The 25,774-nt window shown below is 41.2% G+C and overlaps 2 protein-coding genes across 2 annotated transcripts; both read left to right on the top strand.

The window, feature by feature from the left end:
* The first annotated feature begins 722 nt into the window (after positions 1–722).
* Positions 723–11,563, top strand: LOC133473628 (zinc finger protein OZF-like). Its single transcript, XM_061765231.1, has 3 exons — positions 723–1,025; positions 1,358–1,514; positions 6,674–11,563. Exons 2-3 carry the CDS (start codon positions 1,388–1,390, stop codon positions 8,026–8,028), a joined length of 1,482 nt encoding a protein of 493 aa, XP_061621215.1. The 5' UTR covers positions 723–1,025; positions 1,358–1,387; the 3' UTR covers positions 8,029–11,563.
* An 8,428-nt stretch (positions 11,564–19,991) lies between these two features.
* LOC133473630 (zinc finger and BTB domain-containing protein 17-like) lies at positions 19,992–23,148 on the top strand. Its single transcript, XM_061765233.1, has 2 exons — positions 19,992–20,526; positions 22,333–23,148. Exons 1-2 carry the CDS (start codon positions 20,357–20,359, stop codon positions 23,030–23,032), a joined length of 870 nt encoding a protein of 289 aa, XP_061621217.1. The 5' UTR covers positions 19,992–20,356; the 3' UTR covers positions 23,033–23,148.
* Positions 23,149–25,774: the final 2,626 nt, after the last annotated feature.

The following is a 25,774-nucleotide window of genomic DNA, read 5'->3' as shown; positions in this document are numbered from 1 at the left end:
TCCCAAAAAACATGCATGGTAGGTTAATTGAAGACTCTAAATTGCCCGTAAGCGTGAATGTGACTGCGAATGGTCGTGTGCTTCTATGTGCCCTGCGATTGGCTGGCAACCAGTTCAGGGTTTACCCCGCCTCCTGCCCGATGATAGCTGGGATAGCCTCCAGCACGCCCGCGACCCTAGTGAGGAGAAGCGCGACAGAAAATGGATGGATGGATGGAATATCAGAATTGGTTGGGACCTTTTGGTGGAGACCTGAGGTGCTCTCGTGTCCCCCAGAACTGGACCAAAGATACCAAAGACATTTGATTTTTAAGGATTTATTATTTTATTTTTTTGAAATCAGGGGTAATGACAGTGAACTATGCAGATTTCGGGACAGATCTGCACTGGTCTTGCGATACTAATGGGGTTATTATTATTTTTTGTATCTATATTTTTGGAAAAAATATATCCTGGCAGTCATGTATGCAGATTTCAAATCAACTTTTTTTTTTAAATGCATCAAGATTTGAATTAACATTGCTGTTTGCAATTCTGGCATAGTTGACTTTCTATCACAAATGGACTGATTGCGTTATGACAGAAAGTTCATTTCATAGAATGATTTTAAATCCGAAGCATTGACGTCCCTGTCGGGCTTTTATTTTGAAGGTGGTTTATTACCGTAATGCCGAGTATGAACAAAATTAGGGCGGCTCAAATCGGTGGCCTGCCGTAAAGCATCATGGGTAATGCATCTCCTTTCCCTGCTCGCCATGTGGGAGGAGGTACCATCGCGCTTCAGCAAGTCTTCCTGAATTTGGACCGAATGTTGTGAATCCTCGACGCGGGACGCCCCTCATCACGACTTTAGTGGACGAAAACATCATTCGTGCAATCTTCGTGTCCGGTTGGAGTCGTCTCGTGCACGTTGAAGCTTCTCGGCCGAGTTTAGCTTAGCTTAGTTTAGCTTATTTTATTTTAGCTTGCTAACAAAAGAGACACATTTCTGATCAACAATTCGCTAAGCAGAGATCAAGCCACAGGTAAAGTGTTCTTCTTGGTCACTGGTAAACTCAACTAAATTCCGTCATTTTACGATTATTTTCTGAATCTTTATTATTTGTTATTATTATCTTAATCTGGATTCTGAATCCTTTTGTAGAATGTCTGTAATGTTTCCACACAAATTTGCTCTTCTTTCTGTCTCATGTTTCTTGCAATGCATATTTGCACGTTCTGCTGTTTTCTTGTTGATTTTGGTGCTTTGCCATTTTAACTAACGTACAATTTAACCCGCAGTGTCCAAATCTTAATCCTGATATAATTGTTTCACTTGTTCCGATTATCACTTGCCTCTGTCATCCCTCCAACGTAGAGCGGAAAGTGTTGTGATCGTCGTGTGAAAATGTGTGCAAGAAGGACAGCAGAGTACGAGGAGGAACTTTGGGGCCCAAAAGAGGAGAAGGAGCCACAACGTCAACGACTGGACGTTGGGTTCAATCTGCAACCTCCAACTGTGCTTCGCAGAGCAGGTTGGTTCACTTGTTGCATGCATTCTAATTTGAATGAGGGGCGGAGCTACGTGGTGCCCGCTGGCACCCCGGACACGGCAACCCCCCGAATCATAAAACGGTTAACAATTCTCTTTGCCTTCCCTAATCGGAGTAAATGCGTCATCACGCGCGTTCCGCAGTTTACGCAACGTGTGGACCAGCGGACATCCGTGGAATTCTCGGCCTGCAAGTGGTATTAATCGGCTCCATCTTTCTCACCATTTGGAGTCAATGTGCCAGGTGTATGGGAAGGCTGCATAGAAGTTTGAATTAGAAGCAACCCTTTATGATGTAATTATTCTTTTTTTTTTTTTTTTGTACCTAATCCAAATGCACATTATTGCTTTTTAAGGGACGGGGCCATCTTTGAACCTGAAAATCATACATTGTTTTAAAATAGAATATTGTATCGTGGCGGCACGGATGGATGCACCTTCCAACCACAAACCTTTTCCATGTTTATTTAATTAGGTTAGGGCTAAATGAAGTTACACATTGTGAATACATGTATAGAACACTTTCCAAGAAATTGCTCTAGGTTACATCTATTAATAATGAACTACTGTATTTAATTGTAATCAATCCTAAAATCGCATTCGCAACTGCCAGTGAGGTCGACGGGTGGGGGAAAAAAAGATTGTGGTTGTTCGCAAGCTGCCGTTAAACACAAATAAGGAAGATGATGGCGATGACTTCGGAGAAGACAAATCTGAAAAAAGAAGGCAAAATGCTGCAAGTTTGGGAGCATTTCAGACCGATAAGAAAGGCGAACACCAGTGACGCGACGCGCCTCTCAAGCAAGACGCACAGAATGCGGCGGAAGAGCCGAGATGAACGTCGCGCAGGTTTTATTCATTAGGACTACAGTCAAATTTGTGGCCAATTTATTACGATGGTGACAAGTAGTGTGTGTGCGCGACTTCATTCTGGGTGCTTGTCATATTCGTCAAGGGACACTTTTGCTCAGTGATTTAAGCAATGTGAGACAAATGGTCAGTGTACGAGCGTCGTATCTGCAAGTGGCGACATTTTGACTCAAGTGCTGTCGGTGGGGGGGGAAAGGATTGCAAAGCAAATGTATTGATATAGCGCATTTCATACAGAAGGTAACTCAATGTGCTTTACATGATTAAAAGCATTGAAAAACAAATACAAAAAAAATCAATCAATCAATAAAAGTACAATTCAAACGGCAAACAGTGCAAGAAATATTTAAAAGTGCAAATGCTCTGAGGGGGAAAAAGAAGAGTTTTTAGCGTGCACTTAAAAACATTCACACTTGGGGCTGACGTCACTTCTCTTGGCGACTTATTCATTTGTCTACCTATGGCCTGGGTAGGCGGGCCATCCCCCCATTTTGGGGGGGCCCGCATTTTCTCAATGTAACCTTTGAGAAGGCTTTGCGCTTCTGACAGCAGTGGTGTTCAACCTATGGCCCGGGGCCCATTTGCTGGTCATCCTCCATTTTTGTGTTGCCCACATTTACTCATTATGGGCCATACGTTTGCACTTGACCTACAGCGTGGTGTCCAACCTACTGCCCGAGAGAAATTTGCAGCCCACCCTGCCAGCACCTCAAACTGCCAGTACCCCAACGGGGCCGGGGTGCGAGGGCCCGATTATAGCTGCTCGCAACTTTAGTTTTATTTTATTATTGTTTGTGCTATTTACTTGAGTAATTATTTCACAGAGTACTTTTTACTCTTCAGTAATTTTTGGGAGCACTACTTTTTACTTTTACTTGAGTCACATCATTGTCAAGTAACAGTACTCTTACTTGATTACAATGTTTGGATACTCTACCCACCTCCCACCATCCTCTATTGCTACTCTTAAGTTTAAGCACCATTTTTGCTCATCAGGTCAGCCAGTGTCGTATTTGTTGCACTGGTCTTTCGTATTTGCGCGTTGAGGTGCTGCGGGTCAAGGGACTGGTTGCGGAACCACGAAGCACACGTAACATCGGCGACAGGAGCTGACCCGCGAGTCCATCTTGTATTAATTAGGAAACACTCCTACAATTATCTAATTAATTTACGGATGATAATGTTAAATGTGTTAAGCGACGGAGCGATGTAAGGAATTATTTCATAACACAGAATGAACTAACTTCAAATTCAGAAATGGCCAATAAAAACGTAAAAAATATTGTACTTCATATTTTCCTGTAGGATGCATTTGGGATTACCCTTTGAAGTTGGTAAGAGTGAAAAATGACGTGAAACAGGCAATGAGTTTAGTCAATTATTTTCCAGAATGAGAGTGCTTAAAGAGGAGGATGCTATTCATGTGCCACAGCTTGAAGCAGGCCTCGGGTGCAGGTGGAGATGGGCCTGGCTCAAGTTGGAGGTCAGAACAAAACAGCAAAGAAATGAGGCAAATTTGATTAGAATCTTAAATTTGTAAATCAACATGTACTTGAGCAGTGTAAATAAATGTTTTTCTGCGTGAAGGTTTTTTTTCTTTAGACTCTTCAGAGTCTTCCAGATTGCTTAATTGATGTTAAAATAAAAAAAAATCTGCCCAGGGATCCCCCCTATACCCCCCCCCCTTCCTATTATTATTATTATTATTATTATTTATTTTATTTTTTTTGGATCACCATTTTCATGCCTTTGCTGTTTGCATGTCTGCTCTTAACAATCTTTTGCGCTTGTTACTGAGCTAGGATTATTAGACGGTCTTTATACGACAGTCAGAGCCTATTTTCAATGTATGTTACAGCTGAAATAACCTTTTCAAGAAAATGAGTAAAAATGTTAATAGGCAATGTTGGTAAACTGTTATTATGTCTGCCAATATAGTTAACACTGTGTCTATCATTCTTAAAATAAAAAGAATGGGCATTTTTCGATAAACAGGAAAGGGATTTTTTATCAATAGAATTTAGCAAGGACATAAGCATCAAATCATGAAAATAAAAATATGAATAATCACAAAAAGTAACTTGGTGAAATATCTACTCGCGTATGAGACAAAACATTTCAAGCCGATCCTTTGAGTTGAAAAACCCAAATGAACCAAAAACATCAGTCCAAGGAAAAAGTTGATTCCATTCAAAGTCTCATTCGATGACATATGTAAACAGTCCAAAATGTGAAAATCCAAAACATGATTAAAAACTAAATCCAATTCAAAGGGAATATTCGATTGATCAAATCGGCCAATCCCTCGACGAGCTGCTTCTTAAAATTTGTAATAAGATTAGGAAAGGGTTTAGGTTGCAGTTGAAGGGCTCTCACTCCCTAAAGTTTTGCAGTAATTGTCCATTTCTCGACCTAATCTTTGTCAGATGTTTTTCAAGCCCTCGTTCCGAAGCTGCATCTCTTGTCCTCTTTCGTCTTACACAAAGAATGAGAACGCCAAAACATCTAATGCAACATCTGCTGCTACAAAGAGCGTTAAAAAGCGCAAGTATTCGGCTTGTGCAGGACTGCCTATGCCAAGAGTGTTACAAAGCCAGCTGGGGCTGGCCTACCCTCGTTTATATCCATATTTGGTAAAGTTTAATTGCAAATACCCACTTGTACAATGAAAAGGTTCTATCGTTTCATCATCTGTCACCCATTTTTGGTTTCGGCAACCAAAAATAGGGGGTACTAACACTTAATATAAATGGAATATATTTAATATATATGCCGTGCTGTCGTTTTGTATGTGTTATTGGACGGAATAATCTGGCGACTAGTGACGCTAGCTATCCTGGCTAACCACGGTGCAGAGCCATGAGGCAGACGGTCAGAGTGGAGATTTTTCTTATTTCTGTACAGTAAGAGTATGTGTGTTTTTTTTTTAGGGGGAGCGGGGGGATTTCTAGTTTCGTCGTCTTGGGGGGCTTTCAATTCACTTGGGCGGCCCGTCCAAGTAACGTCCCATCGACTTGTCAACGTATTGTAGCATCAGCGAAGTTGATAGCAACCCAGCATGCCTCAAGGTTCAGGTTATAAGTAGTTCCCCTCTTATTACTTGTTCAATAGTGAACCGTGGAATGCCTGAAGTCTTGAGTGTGAGTCGTTAACGGCGGGGCCTGTTGATTGGCAGTTGTGACATCGGCAAAGATGAAAGTGCAAAGGAACATTTCAGCTCGAGCTTGGCTGAAGTTAGTCAATCTGAGTGCGCAGTGACTGACTGTGAGATAAGTTAGCTAACCCTCCGTGTACTTTGCTGTCACACATTTCACACAGATATCACAATACTTTGTACTCACACTTGGTCTTTGTTTAGCAATATTTTCCTTACAAATGTCTCTTTGTTTACGGCAAGCAAGCTAAACTAGGCTATTTATTATGTAAGTGTTTTTCGCTGTTGAGGCTGCTGGCAGGAACTCAGGGTAAAATTATCCAGGTTGAATCTATGCGAAAACCATACAATAATTTCACAGGAGCATCATGTTTTCGTTGACTTGGAAATCTATTTGAGTAACTTGGTTAAAAATCTGTCATTCTTTAAATAAAACTGTCAGGACATTATTGTATATTAGAATAGCGGTATAGTGCCAAAACATGGTATTGAATAAATTAAACATCAAAACTGAAGAAAAAAGGAACAAGTTGTCAATATTTTGTCACTCGAAATTATTCAGAGGGGGTGGTTGAAAATGAGTAAACCAAATAAAAAAATACAAGCAAAGCAAACTTTACAATGTGATACAGTTAAATTTATACATAATGTATGATATTCCATCATAGCACATGTTGAATACAGGGTTCATAACAAGCTAACACAAATACAGTGATCATGTACAGTATCCCTCACAAACGTTTTAAACAATGATGTTGGGATGAATGCGGTGAGGCTGTGTAAAATTATTTGGAACTGTATATTCACTTTACTGTTGCTGAAATTATTTTTACAAGTTACATAAAAAACCTATACAGAAAAATTTGAAAATGCCAAACCAGGAGTATGCATGGATCCACTGTATTTCCTTTGATACTTGTATCATTAAAAAAATATATGCTTATACTTTTCACATTTTATTGTTGTTGACCTGCCAAATTTTATTATTTCCAATATATAAAACTCATCTGGCTTTCACATTGACCTTAAATATAAATCTAAAGCATAATACACAACATTAAAGTCACAACATGAGAACAGATTTAACAAACCATGTGTGTTTGTCTTGTGTCTTGCAGACATCACTGAAGATCTCCGTACTGAGCAGCAGCAGCCAGTGCCCCCTCACATTAAAGAGGAAGTGGAGGGCGAAGAGGTCCACCACATAAAAGAGGAAGAGAAGCCCATTTCAATTAAAACAGAGGAGGAAGAACTGCGCCCCCACATCAGACAGGAAGAGGAGGAGGATATCAGCAAATTTCCATCGACTGGTGTCCCTTTGAAGTGTGAAGATGCAGGTCAAAGTGAGGAGAGCAGAGGGGCGGGGTCTCCAAACAGCAGCTCAACTCAACACATGACAACAGAAGGTGATGAAGACCACTGTGGAGGATCACAAGCATACGGCCTCCTAGCTCCACTATCAGATAGTGACGACATGATGTCTCACTCTACTCACACTGATGATGATGATGGACAGTCTGAAGTTGTTGATATGACATTTCAGACTGACAACAAACGATGGAAATGTTCTCAGTGTGGGATAACATTTGCTGATAAGAGTAGTTTGAAAAAACACATGAGAACACACACTGGTGAGAAACCTTTTTCGTGCTCAGTTTGTGGTCAAAGATTCTCCCAGACGGGACACTTAAAAGTACACACAAGAACACACACTGGTGAGAAACCCTTTTCCTGCTCAGTCTGTGGTCAAAGATTCTCTGTGAAGGAAAGCTTAAAAAGACACACAAGAATGCACACTGGTGAGAAACCTTTTTCCTGCTCAGTTTGCGGTCAAAGATTCTCTCGGAAGGGACACTTAAATGTACACACGAGAACCCACACTGGTGAGAAACCTTTTTCCTGCTCAGTTTGTGGCCAAAGATTCTCTGTGAAGGGAAGCTTAAAAATACACACAAGAACGCACACTGGTGAGAAACCTTTTTCCTGCTCAGTCTGTGCTCAAACTTTCTCTGTGAAGGGACACTTAAATTTACACGCAAGTACACACACCGGTGAGAAACCTTTTTCCTGCTCAGTTTGTGGTCGAAGATTCTCTCTGAAGGGAAGCTTCAAAATGCACACAAGAATGCACACTGGTGAGAAACCTTTTTCCTGCTCAGTCTGTGGTCAAAGATTCTCTCTGAAGGGACACTTAAAAGTACACACACGAACACACACTGGTGAGAAACCCTTTTACTGCTCAGTTTGTGGTCAAAGATTCTCTCAGACGGGACACTTAAAAGTACACACAAGAACACACACTGGTGAGAAACCATTTTCCTGCTCAGTCTGTGGTCAAAGATTCTCTGTGAAGGGAAATTTAAAATTACACACAAGAACCCACACTGGTGAGAAACCTTTTTCTTGCCCAGTTTGTGGTCAAAGATTCTCTGAAAAGGGAAACTTAAAAATACACACAAGAACACACTGGTGAGAAACCTTTGTCCTGCTCAGTTTGTGGTCAGAGATTATAAGTATCAGGTTAAGACACACAAGTGTGCTGGTGTGAGTAGCAGTGCTCTCGAAGCTTTTAATGAACGTGAATGTTAACTCTAATAGGTAATTACTATGTTACTGACTTACCAAAATCTCCATTCTTGTAGTCTGTGTACCAGCTTTTATTGTATCTATCTTGTTGTTGTCCGTATATTTTCTAAAAGTCCCACTAGTGTTAAGAATTAACATTGGTGCCAAAATACTTTAAAGGGACTAGTTAATGGTCTGAACATGGGCGCTTATTCCATAGTTCTGGACTCATAAATGATGTATGCAGAAAAAAAAGCCCTCCAATATACACTCAGTTGTCATTTTACAATAATTCACTGATGAAATACTTGATTGTCAGCCAGATTTTGGCCCGCTTACATTTTGGACATGTCAGCCTGTCACATCCTGACACATAACGAGCAGGAGCCAATTACGTTTCCGCATTGAACTTCTATGTTTTCCAGGGTGTTATTTTTCCCCATATGAAAAGCCTGGGTGTATTAATTTTTATTTTATTTTATTTTATTTTTTTAAAAGATAATTTTGAGTGAAAATAGAGAGTGAAATATGTTTGTTAAGCTTGTTGTTTAAATAAATCGGCAGTGAAATGCCTGCGTGAGAAAGGAAGACAGCCACGTGAACTAATTCTTTTCAGATTCCTTTCCTCATGCGTCAGTTCAATTTTGAATTGATTGCACCACAATTGTGGAGTATATGCGTGTATGTATGTATAGATGAAATGTATGTGTAGATCACAAAGACGTTTCTGGAGGTGGCATTGTGTGCCAGACGTGGACTTTGACTGGCTGTCATAACATCGGATGACCCATGCCGAGGGGAAGAAATAGGAGCAATGTCAGTATTCAAGCCAGCTAGGGCTGCACCAACCGGTTTCCTCTGGTGAAAAAGTCTCTGGAGCATATTAAATGTACTATTCCGACGGGTCTCCACCTCCTGGATCAGTTTGAGAACAGGCCGACCCATTTGCAGTTGAACCTGCGATTCTTTCTCCTACAAGTATAGCAAATAGAGGAGGTCCACATGTTTCATTCTAGCAGCTTTAGCCTCCTTCGAATATCTGTTTTTCCAACATCGCTTTCAGTGCCTAAATACAAGATGAAAATCAAAGCAATAAATACGATTCACAAGCAATAGTAGAACCACTTGTACTCGATATACAACCCCAATTCCAATGAAGTCAGGACGTTGTGTTAAACAAATAAGAGGAAAAAGAGGAAAAGAACCATCCGGACTGTTATGGACTCAAAGTTCAAAAGCCAGCATCTGTGATGGTATGGGGCTGTTAGTGCCAATGGCATGGGTAACTTACACATCTGTGAAGGCACCATTAATGCTGAAAGGTACATACAGGTATTGGAGAAACATATGCTGCCATCCAAGCAACGTCTTTTTCATGGACGACCCTGCTTATTTCAGCAAGACAATGCCAAACCACATTCTGCACGTGTTACAACAGCGTGGCTTCGTAGTAAAAGAGTGCGGGTACTAGACTGGCCTGCCTGCAGTCCAGACCTGTCTCCCATTGAAAATGTGTGGTGCATTATGAAGCGTAAAATATGACAACGGAGACCCCGGACTGTCGAGCAAGAATGGGAAAGAATTCCACCTACAAAGCTTCAACAATTAGTGTCCTCAGTTCCCAAACGTTTATTGAATGTTGTTAAAAGAAAAGGTGATGTAACACAGTGGCAAACATGAGCCTGTCCCAGCTTTTTTGGAACGTGTTGCAGCCATCAAATTCTAAGTTCATGATTATTTGCTAAAAACAATACAGTTTATCAATTTGAACATGAAATATCTTGTCTTTGTAGTGTATTCAATGAAATATAGGTTGAACATGATTTGCAAATCTTTGTATTCTGTTTTTATTTATGTTTAACACAAGGTCCCAACTTCATTGGAATTGGGGTTGTAAAAAGTAATTACTATTTTACTGACAAAAATCTACATTCTAGTATTCTATGTGCCAGCTTTTATTGTTATCTATCTTCTTGTTGTCCATATATTTTCTAAAAGCCCCACGAGTGGAAAGAATTAACATTGGTGCCAAAATACTTTAAAGGGACTAGTTAATGGTCTGAACATGGGCACTTATTCCATCGTGCTGGACTCATAAATGATGTATGCAGAAAAAAAAGCCCTCCAAAATAGATTCAGTAGTAATTTTAGAACGCTTTACTGATGAAATATTTGATTTTCACCAGATGTTGGCCCGCCCACATTTTGGACATGTCAGCCTGTCACAGCCTGACACGTAACAAGCAGGAGCTGATTACATTTCCTCATTGAACTTCTCTGTTTTCCACGGTGTAATTTTTGCCCATATTGAAAGTCTGGGACAATAATGAAAATAATGAACGAAGATAGTGACAGTAAAAAATGTTTGGAAAGCCTGTTGTTTAAAAACATGAAATGCCTCCTCGAGGAAAGACGACAGCCACGTCATCCCACGTCAAGTCATGCTTGCAGATTGATTTACAGGTGCGTATGTAAGTATAGATCAAATTTATGTATTGATCACAAAGGCGTTTCTGTGGACGGCATTTTGTGACAGACGTGGGTGGACTTTGGCTGGCTGTCATAACGTCGGATGACCCATGACGAGGGTCTCCCGCCCGAACGTGTTACGTCGCTTCATGTCCCGAAACTGCAGCTGATCTGATTTGATCTTATCTGATCCATAAAATCTAAAAAAATTGGACCGATTGTTGGAATATTTTCAGAGGTTGAAGCTGCCAAGAGTTAAGATGTCCGCATACATTTGGGTGATGATTGTTGACAGTTTTTTGCTATTAATCTGCTTTTATTGGGTTCATGCATGAGCCCTGCAAGGATGTGGCACTCGCCCGCCGTGTTTGTATGATTTTACTGATGACCGTAATAAATTAGCGATTTTTCAGCAAATTAAATTAGTGATTGAACATGATTTTGGGATACCAGCTGTTGTTCATGTGGTGCAATGATATATGACAGCATTGTCCGATATAATACCAGCTTCAACAAAGTGGGGTTTGGAAACTCAAGCACGCTGTATTTTTTGTTCTTTTTGTAATTTCCTGAAAAGTAAAAATATGACCAATTACTGCCATTTCATCAGACAGTGCATTGCTTTTTCCCCACACCAGCTATGCCAGTACTTTCCAATGTTCGATTTTGGTGATGAGAAAGGGGCGTTCGAAGGAAAATTCGTTATTCACCAATTGTTCCAAAATGTATTAATATTGGAAATGACTGCCAGTTTAATTTTCTTGAGCAAAAAAATACATAAAACAAACTTGTTTGTGAAATCTGGACCATTAAGACCCATACTTCCTTTGAGCAATGCATGCATTTTGTCCAATGTTTTAGTGATTATATCATATAAGTTAATGATTGACAAGACTGGAAAGAAAATTTGACCTTTGGTGGTAAACTAACATTTATTTGTGATCTTTAATAAAATACACTTCTTAAAACCGTGAGTGTGACTCAATTTGCTTGCATGTCAAATCCATTTCCCCCAATGTCTTTAATCCATTGGGAACCTTCCAAAAAAAAATGCTCTCAACTTAAAGCAAATGTGGCCCAAGCGACAACGCCTAAGTGGAAAAGCTGCAAAGCAGGGACACTGTGGAGGATCACAAGCTGACGGCCTCTGAGCTCCACTCTCAGATAGTGACGACATGACGTCACACTCTCCCTTGTCACGTACGTGGTTAGGGTGAAGGCGAGGAACGCAAGGCAAGAACATGGTGGACCCAATTGCAGGGCTTTGGACTCACTGGGGTTGGAAACGGGGAGACATGACAAAAACTGACGAGGACGGGATAAACTAGGGAAGGAACCAGAAAAATCTAAGTCAGAGTCAGAATCAGACAGGAGGTTAACTAAATCGGGGCCATCTTCACAATCAGAAAAATCTGAATCTAAAGAAACATGTAGATGTAAAATAGTAGGACAAGTGGGGGGACCCGATGAAAAGGACAGAAAAGACTGAACGATATGGCTTACTGGAGGAGGGTAGGTATGGATGGCAGGCTGAGGACAGTGGGAGGCAGTTTGGTGGCGTCCAGGGTGACGCCATGTTCTTCCCGCTGGGTCCTGTTCTCTTCGGTTCATTCTGTCACGTACGTGGTTAGGGCGAAGGAGAGGAACGCAAGGCAAGAACATGGTGGGCCCAATTGCAGGGAAGCAGGGAGGCAAGGCAGGAGTGCGGGAGTCTCAAAATAATATTTAATCTTCAAAAAAGGAAAACAAGGATATTGGATAAAGCAAAACTGAACAAAGTCCCACAACAGATAACCAAACCAAAGTAACAAGGAAACCCTTGAATATCTAAAACTGGAAACAAACTCTGACCTGTGAGTGAGACGTGGAATAGATAGGGAAAATGACACCTGACAATGACATACCACAATGATAAAGACAACTGGCGACTATGACATGGCAAAGACATGTGACAACGACAATGAACCGAAAGAAACCAGGGAGCTAAATACAAACAAATTGACGAGACAACGAGGAACACCTGGACAAGACACGAGTGCCTGGAGAGAGCCGATTGGTCGACACAAAGGAGACCAGAACAGGTGGACACGACAACCTAATGAGCACACGACAAACATGGAACACAGGAAAACATGGAACAAAACTAAACACAACCCAAACCAGAACACAGACCATGACACTCCTCGCTCTGATGAAGATGATGATGATAAAAAGTCCAAAGGTGTTATGACATGTCACACTGACAACAAAAGATGGAAATGTTCTCAGTGTGGGAAAACTTTTGCTTGTAAGAGCGAACGACACATGATAAGAAACAGTGGAGAGAAAGCTTTTGCTTGTTCAGTTTGTGGTCAAAGATTCTCTACTAAGTATTCACCTAATAAACACAAAGTGTGCTGGTGGGAATTGCGGTGATCAAGAAGCTTTCTTTGAAATTGTCCATCCATCCATTTTCTGAGCCGCTTCTCCTCACTCGGGTCACGGGCGTGCCGGAGCCTATCCCAGCTATCATCGGGCAGGAGGCGGGGTACGCCCTGAACTGGTTGCCAGCCAATCGCAGGGCACATAGAAACAAACAACCATTCGCACTCACATTCACACCTACGGGCAATTTAGAGTCTCCAATTCATGCATGTTTTTGGGATGTGGAAGGAAACCGGAGTGCCCGGAGAAAAGCCACGCAGGCACGGGGATAACATGCAAATTCCACACAGGCGGGGCCGGGGGTCCTCAGAACTGTGAGGCTGACGCTCTAAGTCGTCCACCGTGCCGCCCTCTTTGAAATTGTAAATGTTGAATATCAAAAAGTAATGACTACCATACGGATTTACAAAAATCTATGTGTATTTTATCTACCACATTCATCATCGTGTTGTCTGTCTTTTCTAAAAACCTCCCGTGACAAATGTTCCAAATGAGCACTGGTGCCAAAATACACAAAGTGATGCATGCCTGGTTTTCCAATACTTTAGTGATGTCCATATCAAATAAATGAATGATTGATTGAGCTCAATTGTCAAGAAGCAGTGGCCTTTCGCGATAAACCCGAAAGTGTGCGGTATATGTGATCATAATAAAATACGCTTCCAACAGTAAGAGGAACTCAATTTACTTGTATCTCAAATCCATTTTCTCCACTGAAAAGAACTGAAATGCTTTTAAAGTGGCACGAAGCCAAAAAATGGCATGTAAATTCGACACACCACAGAGAAGGCTAATGTTGACAAGCCTGCCAAATTTGAAAGAATAAAACAAATTGCTAAGAATGTAAAATCAGGCTTCAAAATTGGAATAAACCTCCCAGCTCAACGACGCTGTGGGCGTGTCGAATGGATGCGCCAAAGGAATCAAGTTTTACGTACAAAGGGGTCACGAAAACTTATCCCACAAAGCAATAAAGTTGCAGTTTTACACATAGGATGCAGCACTACTGCCTCATACAACACTCATATCTAATGTGCCGTCAGAATCCGAATCTTTATTTGCCAAGTATGTCAAAAACACGCAAGGAATTTGTCCCCGATACTTGCTCGAGTACGACAACAGACAGTCAATTGACAGAGAATACTTTTGAGACGTTGTTCTCGGTATATAATGATTTCCTTTCCTCGTCATGTTTGCAGCTCGTGCTTTGTCTTGCTTGTCTTCTTTTCCGATATTATTTAGTTCTCCTTTGACTCTCTTTTCTTTTTTTTAGTTTGTCACTCCCCTCTCAAAGCCTCGCTGTGTTTAACTGATGGACTGCGATTCTCAATAAATATCCATCAAAATACATGTCCACAAGCCAAATTTAGTAAGTGAGCATGAAATCATGACAATAAATGGAATATTACTTTCTTAGTTGTTTTGTTTCAGAAAGGAAGAGCGATGATCCCCTCCAGCCTGACTACGTGCCAAGTTTATTCAGTTTCACCTCCACCGCTGATCGGAATCGGGCTGTCCACAAACTGGAAAGATGTCTCCAATCTCAAAAGGTTTCGGAGAAAAGACTTGTGAACACAAGTAGAGAGCTAGCTGCCGTAGCTCTTCTGACTCTGCATCAAACTCCTGCACCAGAAGCAGAGGTCCAGATGGATGAAGTCCCTGGGACTGAGGTCCAGACAGACGAGACACACATTGCGTCGTTACATGAACAGATTCAATCATCGAACACTGAATGTCGGTCACTGAGGGATAAAGTTCACAGTTTAGAAAGTGAGTTGAAACAGCGCACCCTTGACCCTTCACAATTTGATGACCAGAAAATAACATTTTGCACAGGACTGCCCAAGTTACAGACTTTCATGTTCGTGTTTGGATTTGTGTCATCGTTTTTCCCTGCCACTGAAGAGCATTCCCTCAAGTCTGTCAGGAGATTTGTCTGACACTGATAAAGCTGCGTCTCAATCTGTCTGAGGCATTTTTCGGCTACCTCTTTGGGATTCATCAGTCAACAGTATCAAGAATGTTTCGCCGTTGGACACAAGTCACGGCAAGCAGGCTTCATCCTCTAATACTGTGGCCGTAAAGAGAACACTTAAGATGCAGCTTCCCATTGTGTTCTTTTTACGCAACGTGTCAGCATAATTTATTGTAACGGACTGCTTTGCGGTGTTCATTGAGCGTCCTTCAGATTTAAAAGCTCGAGCTCGAACATGAAGCAACTAAAAACAGCACAACACTATAAAGTTTGTAATTTCAATCACCTCACACGGAAGCATCTCATTTGTGTCCAAGGCCTGGGGTGTTCAAGGTTATTTCCACAAAAATTACAAACAGTTGTTCCCTTTATTCTGTTTACCTTTCCAGATGCAGGCCTACAGATCAGATTCAGCACTGTATTTCGTATGTACCACTTTCCTAGCAATTCTGGCAACACCCCACACTTGAAAACCTTGTTGCCTTCATAAAGTATCTTCTGAAACTTGGATTTGGGGTTGTTCTCGCAATATACAATTCTGAAGGTGAGCGCACAGAAAAGTCACAGAATTGTGATTTTGTAACATGAATCTGGCACAGTACTTGAACGTAATCGTTGTGCCGTGTGTTAAGTCGCAGTGTCATGTGTGAGGGTGAGGAAGCAACCAAGCAAAAGTCTTTTTCTTTTGATCCTTCTAAATGTGTCCTGTCTTTTGCCAAGTCGGGACATTTGATCTGCGAGCACCCAGAGCCGCAAGAGTCACAGGACACCTTCCTGTCAGGTGATGCACCGAGATGAGGGCATTGTGAAAAGAATGCAGAGTGCACATCAAAGTTGAGGTGTTTTGTTGACATGATCTCCATGTATGCCTCAAATGCCTTGGTCTCCTGCGAAATACCCCACCTGGAAATAGTTCATGAAACATCAGTTGATTATCCATAATTACTCTGCAATCGAGTTTTATTCGACGTTTTTTTCCCTGGCCCCACCCATTTGATTAGTGAATAACTGAAGCATCATAATTTGGCTTTCATCTAACTACTTTTATTTTACTTTTTCTTTTGTCCTGTTCGCCTGTTAAGTCAAGCAAAAAGGAGGATAGAACAATGACATTAGATATGAGTGTTGTATGGGGCAGTAGTGCTACACCCTGTGAGGGAAGGACAGGACAGGACAGGACAGGAGGGGAAGCATGCAGGACAAGGGTCATGAACCCAGGCACTGCTGCCTCACAATCTACCCCCCACCAATCACAATCACACACACACAAAACAGGCAGTTTGGTTAAGCGGAGCGCTCGTCTCAATGAAAGAAATACTACAATACCATCAATATAATGCATACTGTATACAGTATTTTGACATAAAAATATAGATTTGTTAATTATTTGTTTATTTATTTATTTATTTTTTTTTGCTCCGTGCAAAATTGGGAATAAGTCTTTCTGTGTTTAACCAAGGATGCCCCCCCCCCACCCCCCCCACCCCCCCCCAAAAAAAATACATGAATAAGTTAATTTGCAAATGCCAATCCATACCATTATTGAAACTTGCACTTTATTAATTTACACTTTTTCACACTTTATTGTTGTTGTTGACCTGGCTATTTTTATTATTTCCAATTAATTTAACTCATCTGGCTCCCCAAATAACCTTGGGGGCTTTTCCACCAACCAGCCCAGGAACTTTGAGCTCCCGGTAGCAAAAGGTTCCTGTGGCCCATGTGGTTTGTGTTTCCATCGCACTTATTAGTTCAGGGGAGCTGAGGCAAATGAGGCTGATGTTGATCATGACCGACACATACTGGATCAATAAAAAAGGCTATTATTTCAAGCTTTCAAGTTAGGCTTATTTTATATCTTCATCTAAGTTTTAAATATTTTTGGTACCTTTAAAACTTAACCCTTTATTTATCCAGGTGAGGCAATTGAGAACTGATCCTCATTTGCAATGTCAACCTGGCTGCAGACAGTCTTTGAGGCAGGCTGTTTTATTTCATATAGGTACTTCTCAATAAATTAGATTGAGATGAAACACCTGAACTGGGCTCCAGGTCATTGTTATTGAGACATTGAATGCAAGTAGGCCTAAACTAATAAGTGTAAATCAAAGCCTATCAGCAGCAATGAAATTGACTGCGTTCAATTAGCCTCATCAATCGTATTTGCAATATTTTTCTATCAGTGTTGTACATCATCGTTTAAACTTCAGTTGTTAAATGAAATTATCTTCGAAGTAAGTGGGAACATCTCTTCTGGTTAGGGTGTATGGCGGAAGCTTTCATCCAACTTCAATTTTTGTGTTGGAAGAGTTAATTTTGTAACGATCATTGTATATATGGACAAACAAATGTTATGTTTACTTGACAAATTCTGACGTTGTCATACTTGATTCAAACTTCAGTTTGTGCCAGTCAGAATCAGATTCAGAATCAGAATCATCTTTATTTGCCAAGTATGCAAAAAGATGCAGAGTCCTCTAGCACTTAGAGCAGTTCGAATGACTAATATTGCAATAGTCCAGTGCAATGACCATTGTGCAAAGGGCGCCGAGACTTCAAGCGAGTAGTGCGATAATCTGGTACAACGTTTATTGTGCAAATGTAGATTCTCTTCAGTGTGCAATTGGAGCAGATGCTACTGGCATGAGTGGCCAGTATTGGTCAACAACAGATATGCAAATAGTGCAGCGTGGCGAGACTACTAAAGTGAGTGCACGAGTAATATATATTGGGCCCGACGGAAATGTGACAACGAACTCAAGTCAAAAAATTGCCAGTGTGTTGCAATGGAATTGTAGGTTAGCTGTTTAAGAAGTTGATTGCAAGAGGGAAGAAGCTGTTGGAATGACCTGCTGTGTCCTGCCCATCAGAAAGCTGTAAATCCACTGGCATATGGCAGGTGAGACGCTGAGCTGGAGAAGCTTGGATGAAAGGAGTTCAGGGATGAAGGTATTGAACGCTGAGCTGAAGTCCACGAAAAAGATCCTCGCATAGGTCCCTGCACTGTCGAGGTGTTCAAGGATGAAGTGCAGTCCCATGTTGACTGCATCATCCGCAGACCTGTTCGCTCGGTAGGCAAACTGCAGGGGGTCCAGCAGGGGGCCTGTGACGCTCTTGAGGTGGTCCAGCACGAGACGTTCAAAGGACTTCATGACCACAGATGTCAAGGCGACAGGCCTGTAGTCATTTAGACCCGAGATTGCAGGTTCCTTGGGGACTGGAATGACGGTGGAGCGTTTGAAACAGGATGGTACTTCGCACAGTTCCAGAGATCTATTGAAGATCTGAGTGAAGACTGGCGCGATCTGGTCCGCGCAGACTTTGAGGCAGGATGGGGACACATGGTCCGGGCCTGCCGTTTTGTTAATCTTTTGTTGTTTGAAGATGCGTTTCACATCCTGTTCGTGGATGGTTAATGCAGAAGTCAGAGGTGTGATTGTGGTCGGGGGTGCGTCCGGCTGAGTGTAGGGTGTGAAAGTGTCCTTTTCAAATCTGCAGTAGAAGGTATTCAAGTCGTTGGCTAGTGTGCTATTGTTCTCAGCTTGGGGGGATCGTCGCTTGTAATTAGTCAGCGATTGGAATGCATGCCAGACTGATTTAGAGTCGTTAGCGCTAAACTGTTTTTCCAACTTTTCTGCATAGTTCCTCTTTGCAATGTTAATTTCTTTAGTCAGCTGGTTTATAGCTTGATTATACAGGGCCCTGTCCCCGCTCTGATAATGCGTCCTCCTTAGCTTGGTGAAGCTGCTTAAGTTTAGCAGTGAACCACGGCTTGTTGTTGTTGAATGTGCGAAATGATTTTGTTGGTACACACACATCTTCACAGAAACTGATATAGGATGTAACAGAGTCCGTATATTCATCAAGGCTGTCAGCTGAATTTTCAAAGACACTCCAGTCTGTACAGTTTAAACAGCTTTGAAGTTCCATCTTTGCTTCATCGGTCCACTTTTTCACTGTTTTCACTGAAGGCTTCGCGCATTTAAGTTCTTGCCTGTATGTCGGTATGAAGTATATTAAGCAGTGATCAGACGAGCCCAGGGCTGCACGAGGAATAGCGCGGTATGCGTTTTTTACCGTAGTGTAGCAGTGGTCTAAAGTATTATTTACCCTGGTAGGACAGTCGATGTGCTGCTTGTATTTAGGGAGTTCGTGGTTGAGTTTAGCTTTGTTAAAGTCCCCGAGAATAATGAGGGGTGAGTCCGGGTGTTTTTTTTTTATTTCGTTGACTTGTTCGGCGAGCGTTAGCAGTGCGGCGTTCGTGTTAGCTTGAGGCGGAACGTAGACTCCAGCCAGGACGAATGATGCGAGTCATACTTCAGAAGTCCATTGCCCCAGACTCAAATGATCCAGCTGGGTGAGAGGCTGACACATCCCAATGAGCTCATCTGCAATGAATCCCAAATATTGTGTAAGTATTGACACACGTGAGTTGGCACGCTGGTGGGGGATCTTCTCCAAAGTCAATTGCACATAGCATTGTTATGCATTCCCATTTTAAATTAAATTAAATTAACACGATCAGAATTATGTAAATACTACATCGACCAACATCGTATTTTATCTTTTATTGCTAAAAGACAACGAGAGAGTCTTGTTTCACACAGTTTAGTGCCGTAGGTTGCTGTGACTTCTTTCGTCCACCAGATGTCAGTAATGTTGTTCTCACTGACTCCGAATGTGTTCCGGCACAAATTGAAGGAAAGCCTCAAATCTTCATGAGGCTTTTTTGTTTGTTTGTTTGTTTGTTTTTGCCAAAAAGCTGAGGAGCGCACACGCGAATATCGTCATCGCAAGCCAAAAATATTTTCATTGCAAGTAAGCTTTTTTTTTTTTTTGCTTGAGTTAGATTATCTCCCAATGTCTGATTTTTGCTTGCAAGTCAAGAAGTTTTGTTTGATAGTCTTGTTTTTTTTCATTTACAAAGTAAATATTGTGTGACTTTTGTATGTTACAGTTACGCAAAATAATATTTTTTGTCAGCGTTTCCCAACCGCGCACCACCCATTGCTCAACAAATGCCTCATTTCTGTGTCGTCATTTCTTTTACGTCATTGGTGCGCCACCAACGAGGCCAGCGAGGGAAATGAATACGATGGAAAGTAAATATAAAAAATACAATATAGAAAAATACAACAAGATGTGCGCTACTTATTTATTGTATTATTATTTTACTTTTAATATGGATGTCCTTTGATGTTAGACTGGAATCCCCGTGGACCATGAGTTGCTCGTGCCTGGTGATTGGCTGTCGTGACGTCAGCAAAGATGAAAGAGCAAAGGGACATTTAAGCTTGAACGTGGGCTCAAGTCAGGCAGTCTGTGTGTGGAGTGCCTGGCGTGAGTAGTAGTCGACAGCAGCTTTTGAATGAATGTGCATTCTGTTTCCGCTCGTGGAAAGTGTTGTGAAAATGTGTGCAAGAAGGAGAGCAGAGTACGAACAGGAACTTTGGGAATCAAAAGTGGAGAACGAGCCACAACGTCAACAACTTTATGCTCTTTTCACTCTGCAGCCTCTCATTGTGCTACGCAGAGCAGGTTAGTTCACTTCTCTCTCACTTGTTTAGGAAATGCTCTCCATTTTGAGCAGTATGACTGTTATATACGGGCAATGTGTGATGTTACAGTCAATATAATATTGTAAGCATCCAATAGTCTGACCAATATTTATCATTTTAATTTGTATTCATATAAATGTAAAAGGGTTCTGAACAATGCTGCATTATCAAAGTTTCACAGTTTTACACGACTTACATGAATTGTTTGTAAAAATGTGTGGAAGATTTGTTTTTTTTCAAAGTGTTTTCACTTTAACAAGGGAACATTATCCCCATTCAGTTTACACAGATGATGCAACACAACATGTTAAGACCGTAGACTTTGCTCAAGTGGCAGTCATTGCGTTTCAACAGGCATCTCCACCTGCCCTTTAGTCTTCCAAATGCATGCTCAGCTGCTCTTCTGGCTCTGCTTGGTTTGTTATTGTACATGAACTGCTGGGTGTTCAGCCTGCCATTGTCAGTCAAAGGTTTCAGCAGCCAGCCGAGAGCAGAGATCATCAAAAGTGTCCTCGGATACGCCAAAATTGTTCATCCACTGGGTCGGAACTACGGCTTCCCACCATTTTGATGCGCTAAGGTGCTTCGGGGAACAGCCCCCGATCAGTCGTAAGTGCGTATCCAAAACACAAAACAGTAAAGAAAAATTAAACTCTCAATACATTATCGAAACTATTCAAAGAGGAGCTTACTGAAATGAGTAAAACAAAGCAAAATAAAAGCATATACAAAACCATCTGTACAATGTGAGAAAGTTACATATTTACATATTGCGTGACATTCCAGCGGCACGGAGGACGCCTGGTTAGCACATCAGCCTCACAGTTCTGAGGACCCAGGTTCAAATCCAGCCTTCCTGTGTGGAGTTTGCAGGTTCTCCCTGTGCCTGCGTAGGTTTTCTCTGGGTACTTTGGTTTTCCTTCAACATTACAAAAACATGCATGGTAGGTTAATTGAAAATTCAAAATTGCCCGTAGGTGTGAATGTGAGTGCGAATGGTTGTTTGTTTATGTGTGCCCTGCGATTGGCTGGCGACCAGTTCAGGGTGTACCCGGCCTCTCGCCTAGAGTCATCTGAGAGAGGCTCTAGCTCGCCCGTGACCATGGTGAGGATAAGCAGGACGGACAGTGGATGGATGTATGACATTCAATCATAGTATATTGTGAATAAAAAGCTGTTAGCAGGCTAAAAACAAGGGCAGCTATCATGTACAGTATACGATGATATTATACTTTGATTATTTATTACTATATTTACTTATACACACAGATACATCCGCGCGTGCGCACACACACACACACACGCACACACACACACACACACACACACAAACGGCCTTCTGACTTCTGTAATGGAAGTTAAGTTGAGTGGATAACTCGTCCAAATTTAAGAGATGCTACAATAAATAACATGCACACAGTAGACAGTATTTTGACATGAAAATATGTTTTTAAATTTGCCTTTTGGCAACTTATTGTTACATTGGCATACTTTACAATAGGATGGCAAATCCATAAATAAATGCCAAACTACGAGAATGCAGGGGTCCACTGTATTACTATTATTGATACATGTTGTTTCATGCATGTTATTATTTTACACTTGTTCACATTTTATTGTTAATGTTGACCTGCCAATTTTCATTATATCCAATAAACCTTAACTCAACTGACTGTCCTAATAAACTTCAATATGAATATAAACCATATGACACAACATTTAAGTCAAAAATGACAATTGACGTGACCAAACCATGTGTGTTTGTCTTGTGTCTTGCATACATCAGTGAAGATCTTGGTCCTGAGGGGCAGGAGCTAGAGCCCCCTCACATTAAAGAGGAAGTGGAGGATGAAGAGGTCCACCGCATCAAAGATGAAGAGAAATTGGAGCCCACTCCCATTAAAAAAGAGGATGAGGAAGAGCACACTCACATCAAACATGAAGTGGAAGAGGACATCACCAAGTTTCCATTGACTGGTGTCCCATTGAAGGGTGAAGATGAAGGTCAAAGTGAGGGGAGCAGAGGGGCGGAGGCTCCAAGCAACAGCTCAAGTCAACACATGACAACAGAAGCTGATGGAGACCACTGTGGAGGATCACAAGCAAATGGACTCTTAGCTCCACTATCAGATAGTGACGACATGACGTCACACCCTCCTCACACTGATGATGATGATGGACAGAGTGAAGGTGATCTGACATGTCACACTGAAAACAAACGACGGAAATGTTCTCAGTGTGGGAAAATATTTGCTTTTCTGAGCAATTTGAAACGACACATGGAAATACACACAGGAGAGAAAGTTTTTGCCTGTTCAGTTTGTGGTCAAAGATTCTCTGTCAAGGGAAGCTTAAAAAGACACACAAAAACCCACGCTGGTGAGAAACCTTTTACCTGCTCAGTTTGCGGTCAAAGATTCTCTCGTAAGTATCGGGCTAAAACACACAAGTGTGCAGTGAGAAAAGCAGTGATGAAGAAGCTTTAAATGAAAAATTACATTTTTAATATTAAAGGAAATTACGATCATACTGATTTACAAAAATCTACAATCTTGTATTCGGTCTACCATCTTTTATTTTTTCAATCTTTTCATTTTCTTTGTATCTTCTAAAAGCTAAATGTGGACAAATGTTGAGAATTATCACTGGTGCCAAAATACTTTAGTCTAATGTTTTAAAAGGAGCAAATGATTGATTGAACTAGATTGTGATTAGATGTTTGACTTTTGGTGAAACGGTTGAAAAGTGTAAATGGGATCCATAATAAAAAACAATTCTTCAAACAGTGAGACTCATTCAATTGTCTTGCATGTCAAAGCCATTTTCCCCTTTGAAAAGAATTGAAATGCCTTTAATCCATTCAAATCCCTCCCAAAACAAATGCTGGCAACACAAAGCAAAGAAATGGCACAAGCGACAAGGCCGCAGTGGAAAAACCGCTAAGCTGGGGCACTGTTAAGTCAAAGTAATGTTGTACTTGGCTGACTTTAACCACAATTAAAAAATTCTGCATATCAAATAATGGAGTGAGACTTTGGAACAGATTGAGCGTGGAACTGAAACAATGTCCCCCCCATAAACCAAATAAAAAACAAATGCAAACAAATGACCTCGACAAAATATGAAGAAATGTAATTTCAATATAAATATATCCATCCATCCATTTTCAACACCGCTTATCCTGGTTAGGGTCGCGGGGCGCTGGAGCCTATCCCAGCAGACTTCAGGCGAAAGGCGGACTACACGCTGAACTGGTCGCCAGTCAGTCGCGGGGCACATATAGACACGGACAACCATTCGCACCCGGATTCACACCGTCACTGAGTGGGAACTGAACCCACACTGCCCGCACCAAAGTCAGGTGAGTGTACCACTACACCATCAGTGACTATATAAACATATATCAAAACAAATTAAAAAACAGACAATTAAAATCTCAAAAAAAATATTCAAGAATCTATCCCTTCCCCACAATGTAAAATCAGAATCCGAATTATCAATTCAAATTGAGAATCATGGCACTGAGCAATAAAAAGGTTGCTAGTAATCTGGTAATGCAGGTACAATTGAATTATTATTTTTTTTGACAATTGTGCAAAAAGTTGCAGAGTCCTCTAGCAATTAGAGCAGTTTGAATGACTAATATAGCAATAGGCTGGTGCAATGACCATTGTGCAAAGGGCGCCGAGACTTCAAGTTGTGTATGCAGTTTAAAGTGACGAGTAGTGCGATAATCTGGGACAATGTCGATTGACACTCCTCAGTCAATGTGCAAGTGGTGCAGATGCTACTCTGGCATGAGTGGCCAGTATTGGTCAACAACAGATAAACAAAAATAAACACAAAAAAGACCCACACGTAAAACACCCACCCACCCACACGTACACAAACACACAGCACACAGTGATTAATACTGGTCGTTTAGCAATATGGTCAGGCAAGTAAAAATCATTATTATTATTATTATTATCTACCCATCCATCCAATTGCTGTACTGCTTATCCTCACTAGGGTCGCGGGAGTGCTGGAGCCTATCCCATCTATCTCCGGGCGAGAGGTGGTGTACGCCCTTAACTGGTCGCCAGCCAATCGCAAATTATTATTAGAGGTGTAACAATTAATTCTTTATATCGATGTATCAATTTATATTCCTAAAATCCAATTGCATCAATCTGTCCTCAGCTAAAACAAATACATCTAGATCATTTTAGAAGATAAATTGATTGTATCGATACTAGGAATTTGGATTTCGGTACGGCAGACTTGATATGGGTGAATATGTTTTTTTTAACTACTATTAATAAAAAAGATGGTCAGCGTTACTCGATTAAATTTCCTATCTGTGACAGCAAAAGTGATCATGGGAGTATCAAACTAGTTTTTTTCTGGCGCTCTTGAGTGGGCCAGTCTGAAAAGCAAACCAAATTTCCCATGCGCAGTGCAGGAAATATGATGGTGGCTCAGCCACTGAGCAGAAGGCAAAACTTCACGAGTGGAATCTGCAAAGGTTGAGTCAAGGCAACTGGACTGTTATTGTTTGTTGAAGATGTTAGAGAACCTCCACCAAAGTTTAAATCAGAAGTATGGACACATTTTGGATTTGCAGTAATAAAAAAACGACTGAGGAAAAACCATGACGGCCATGCAATAAACTGCTGAAAGCCGCCGCTGTCGACAACTTGTGGAATATAAGTAATATGAAAAGCCACAATCACCCGAAGCAAGAAGCAAGCCGAGGCCAAACATCAATTCGTGAGACATTTCAACCAGGTTTTCTTCATGATTGCACGATGGAGAGCTAAAATTTTGTACCGTGGTTCAAATGTGTTTACCAACCACACATTTGAACCACGGTACAAAATTCCATCACATACTGTAGTTCAGCTAAACACTAACGCACACTTTACCAAGAGACAGACCAAAGTAGTCAAAGAGAGCATCGAACAGGCAGACTGGAAAGTGTCTCACCCTGGACAGATGGGAAATTGGAGATCACAAGCTACTGAGAGCTACGTAACCACTACGTCACACATCGTGACTAGTGAGTGCTGAGTAAAAAATATAATTAGAACATTTGAGCATTCCGTGTTTTTTGTTCAATTACACCAAGATTTTTTATTATTTTTATGTTGAAAAAGACATCAGTGTCATGGTGTTTCCCTTTTTTGGAACTCTGGTGGCGCTTTTTGCCTCACCTTTCCCTCCCTGTCTCTCTCCCCTGCAATCAG

This window comes from Phyllopteryx taeniolatus, unplaced genomic scaffold (assembly GCF_024500385.1).
Source record: "Phyllopteryx taeniolatus isolate TA_2022b unplaced genomic scaffold, UOR_Ptae_1.2 contig_31, whole genome shotgun sequence".
Classification (NCBI taxonomy): domain Eukaryota; kingdom Metazoa; phylum Chordata; class Actinopteri; order Syngnathiformes; family Syngnathidae; genus Phyllopteryx; species Phyllopteryx taeniolatus.
This window is presented reverse-complemented; position numbering and strand designations above follow the sequence as displayed.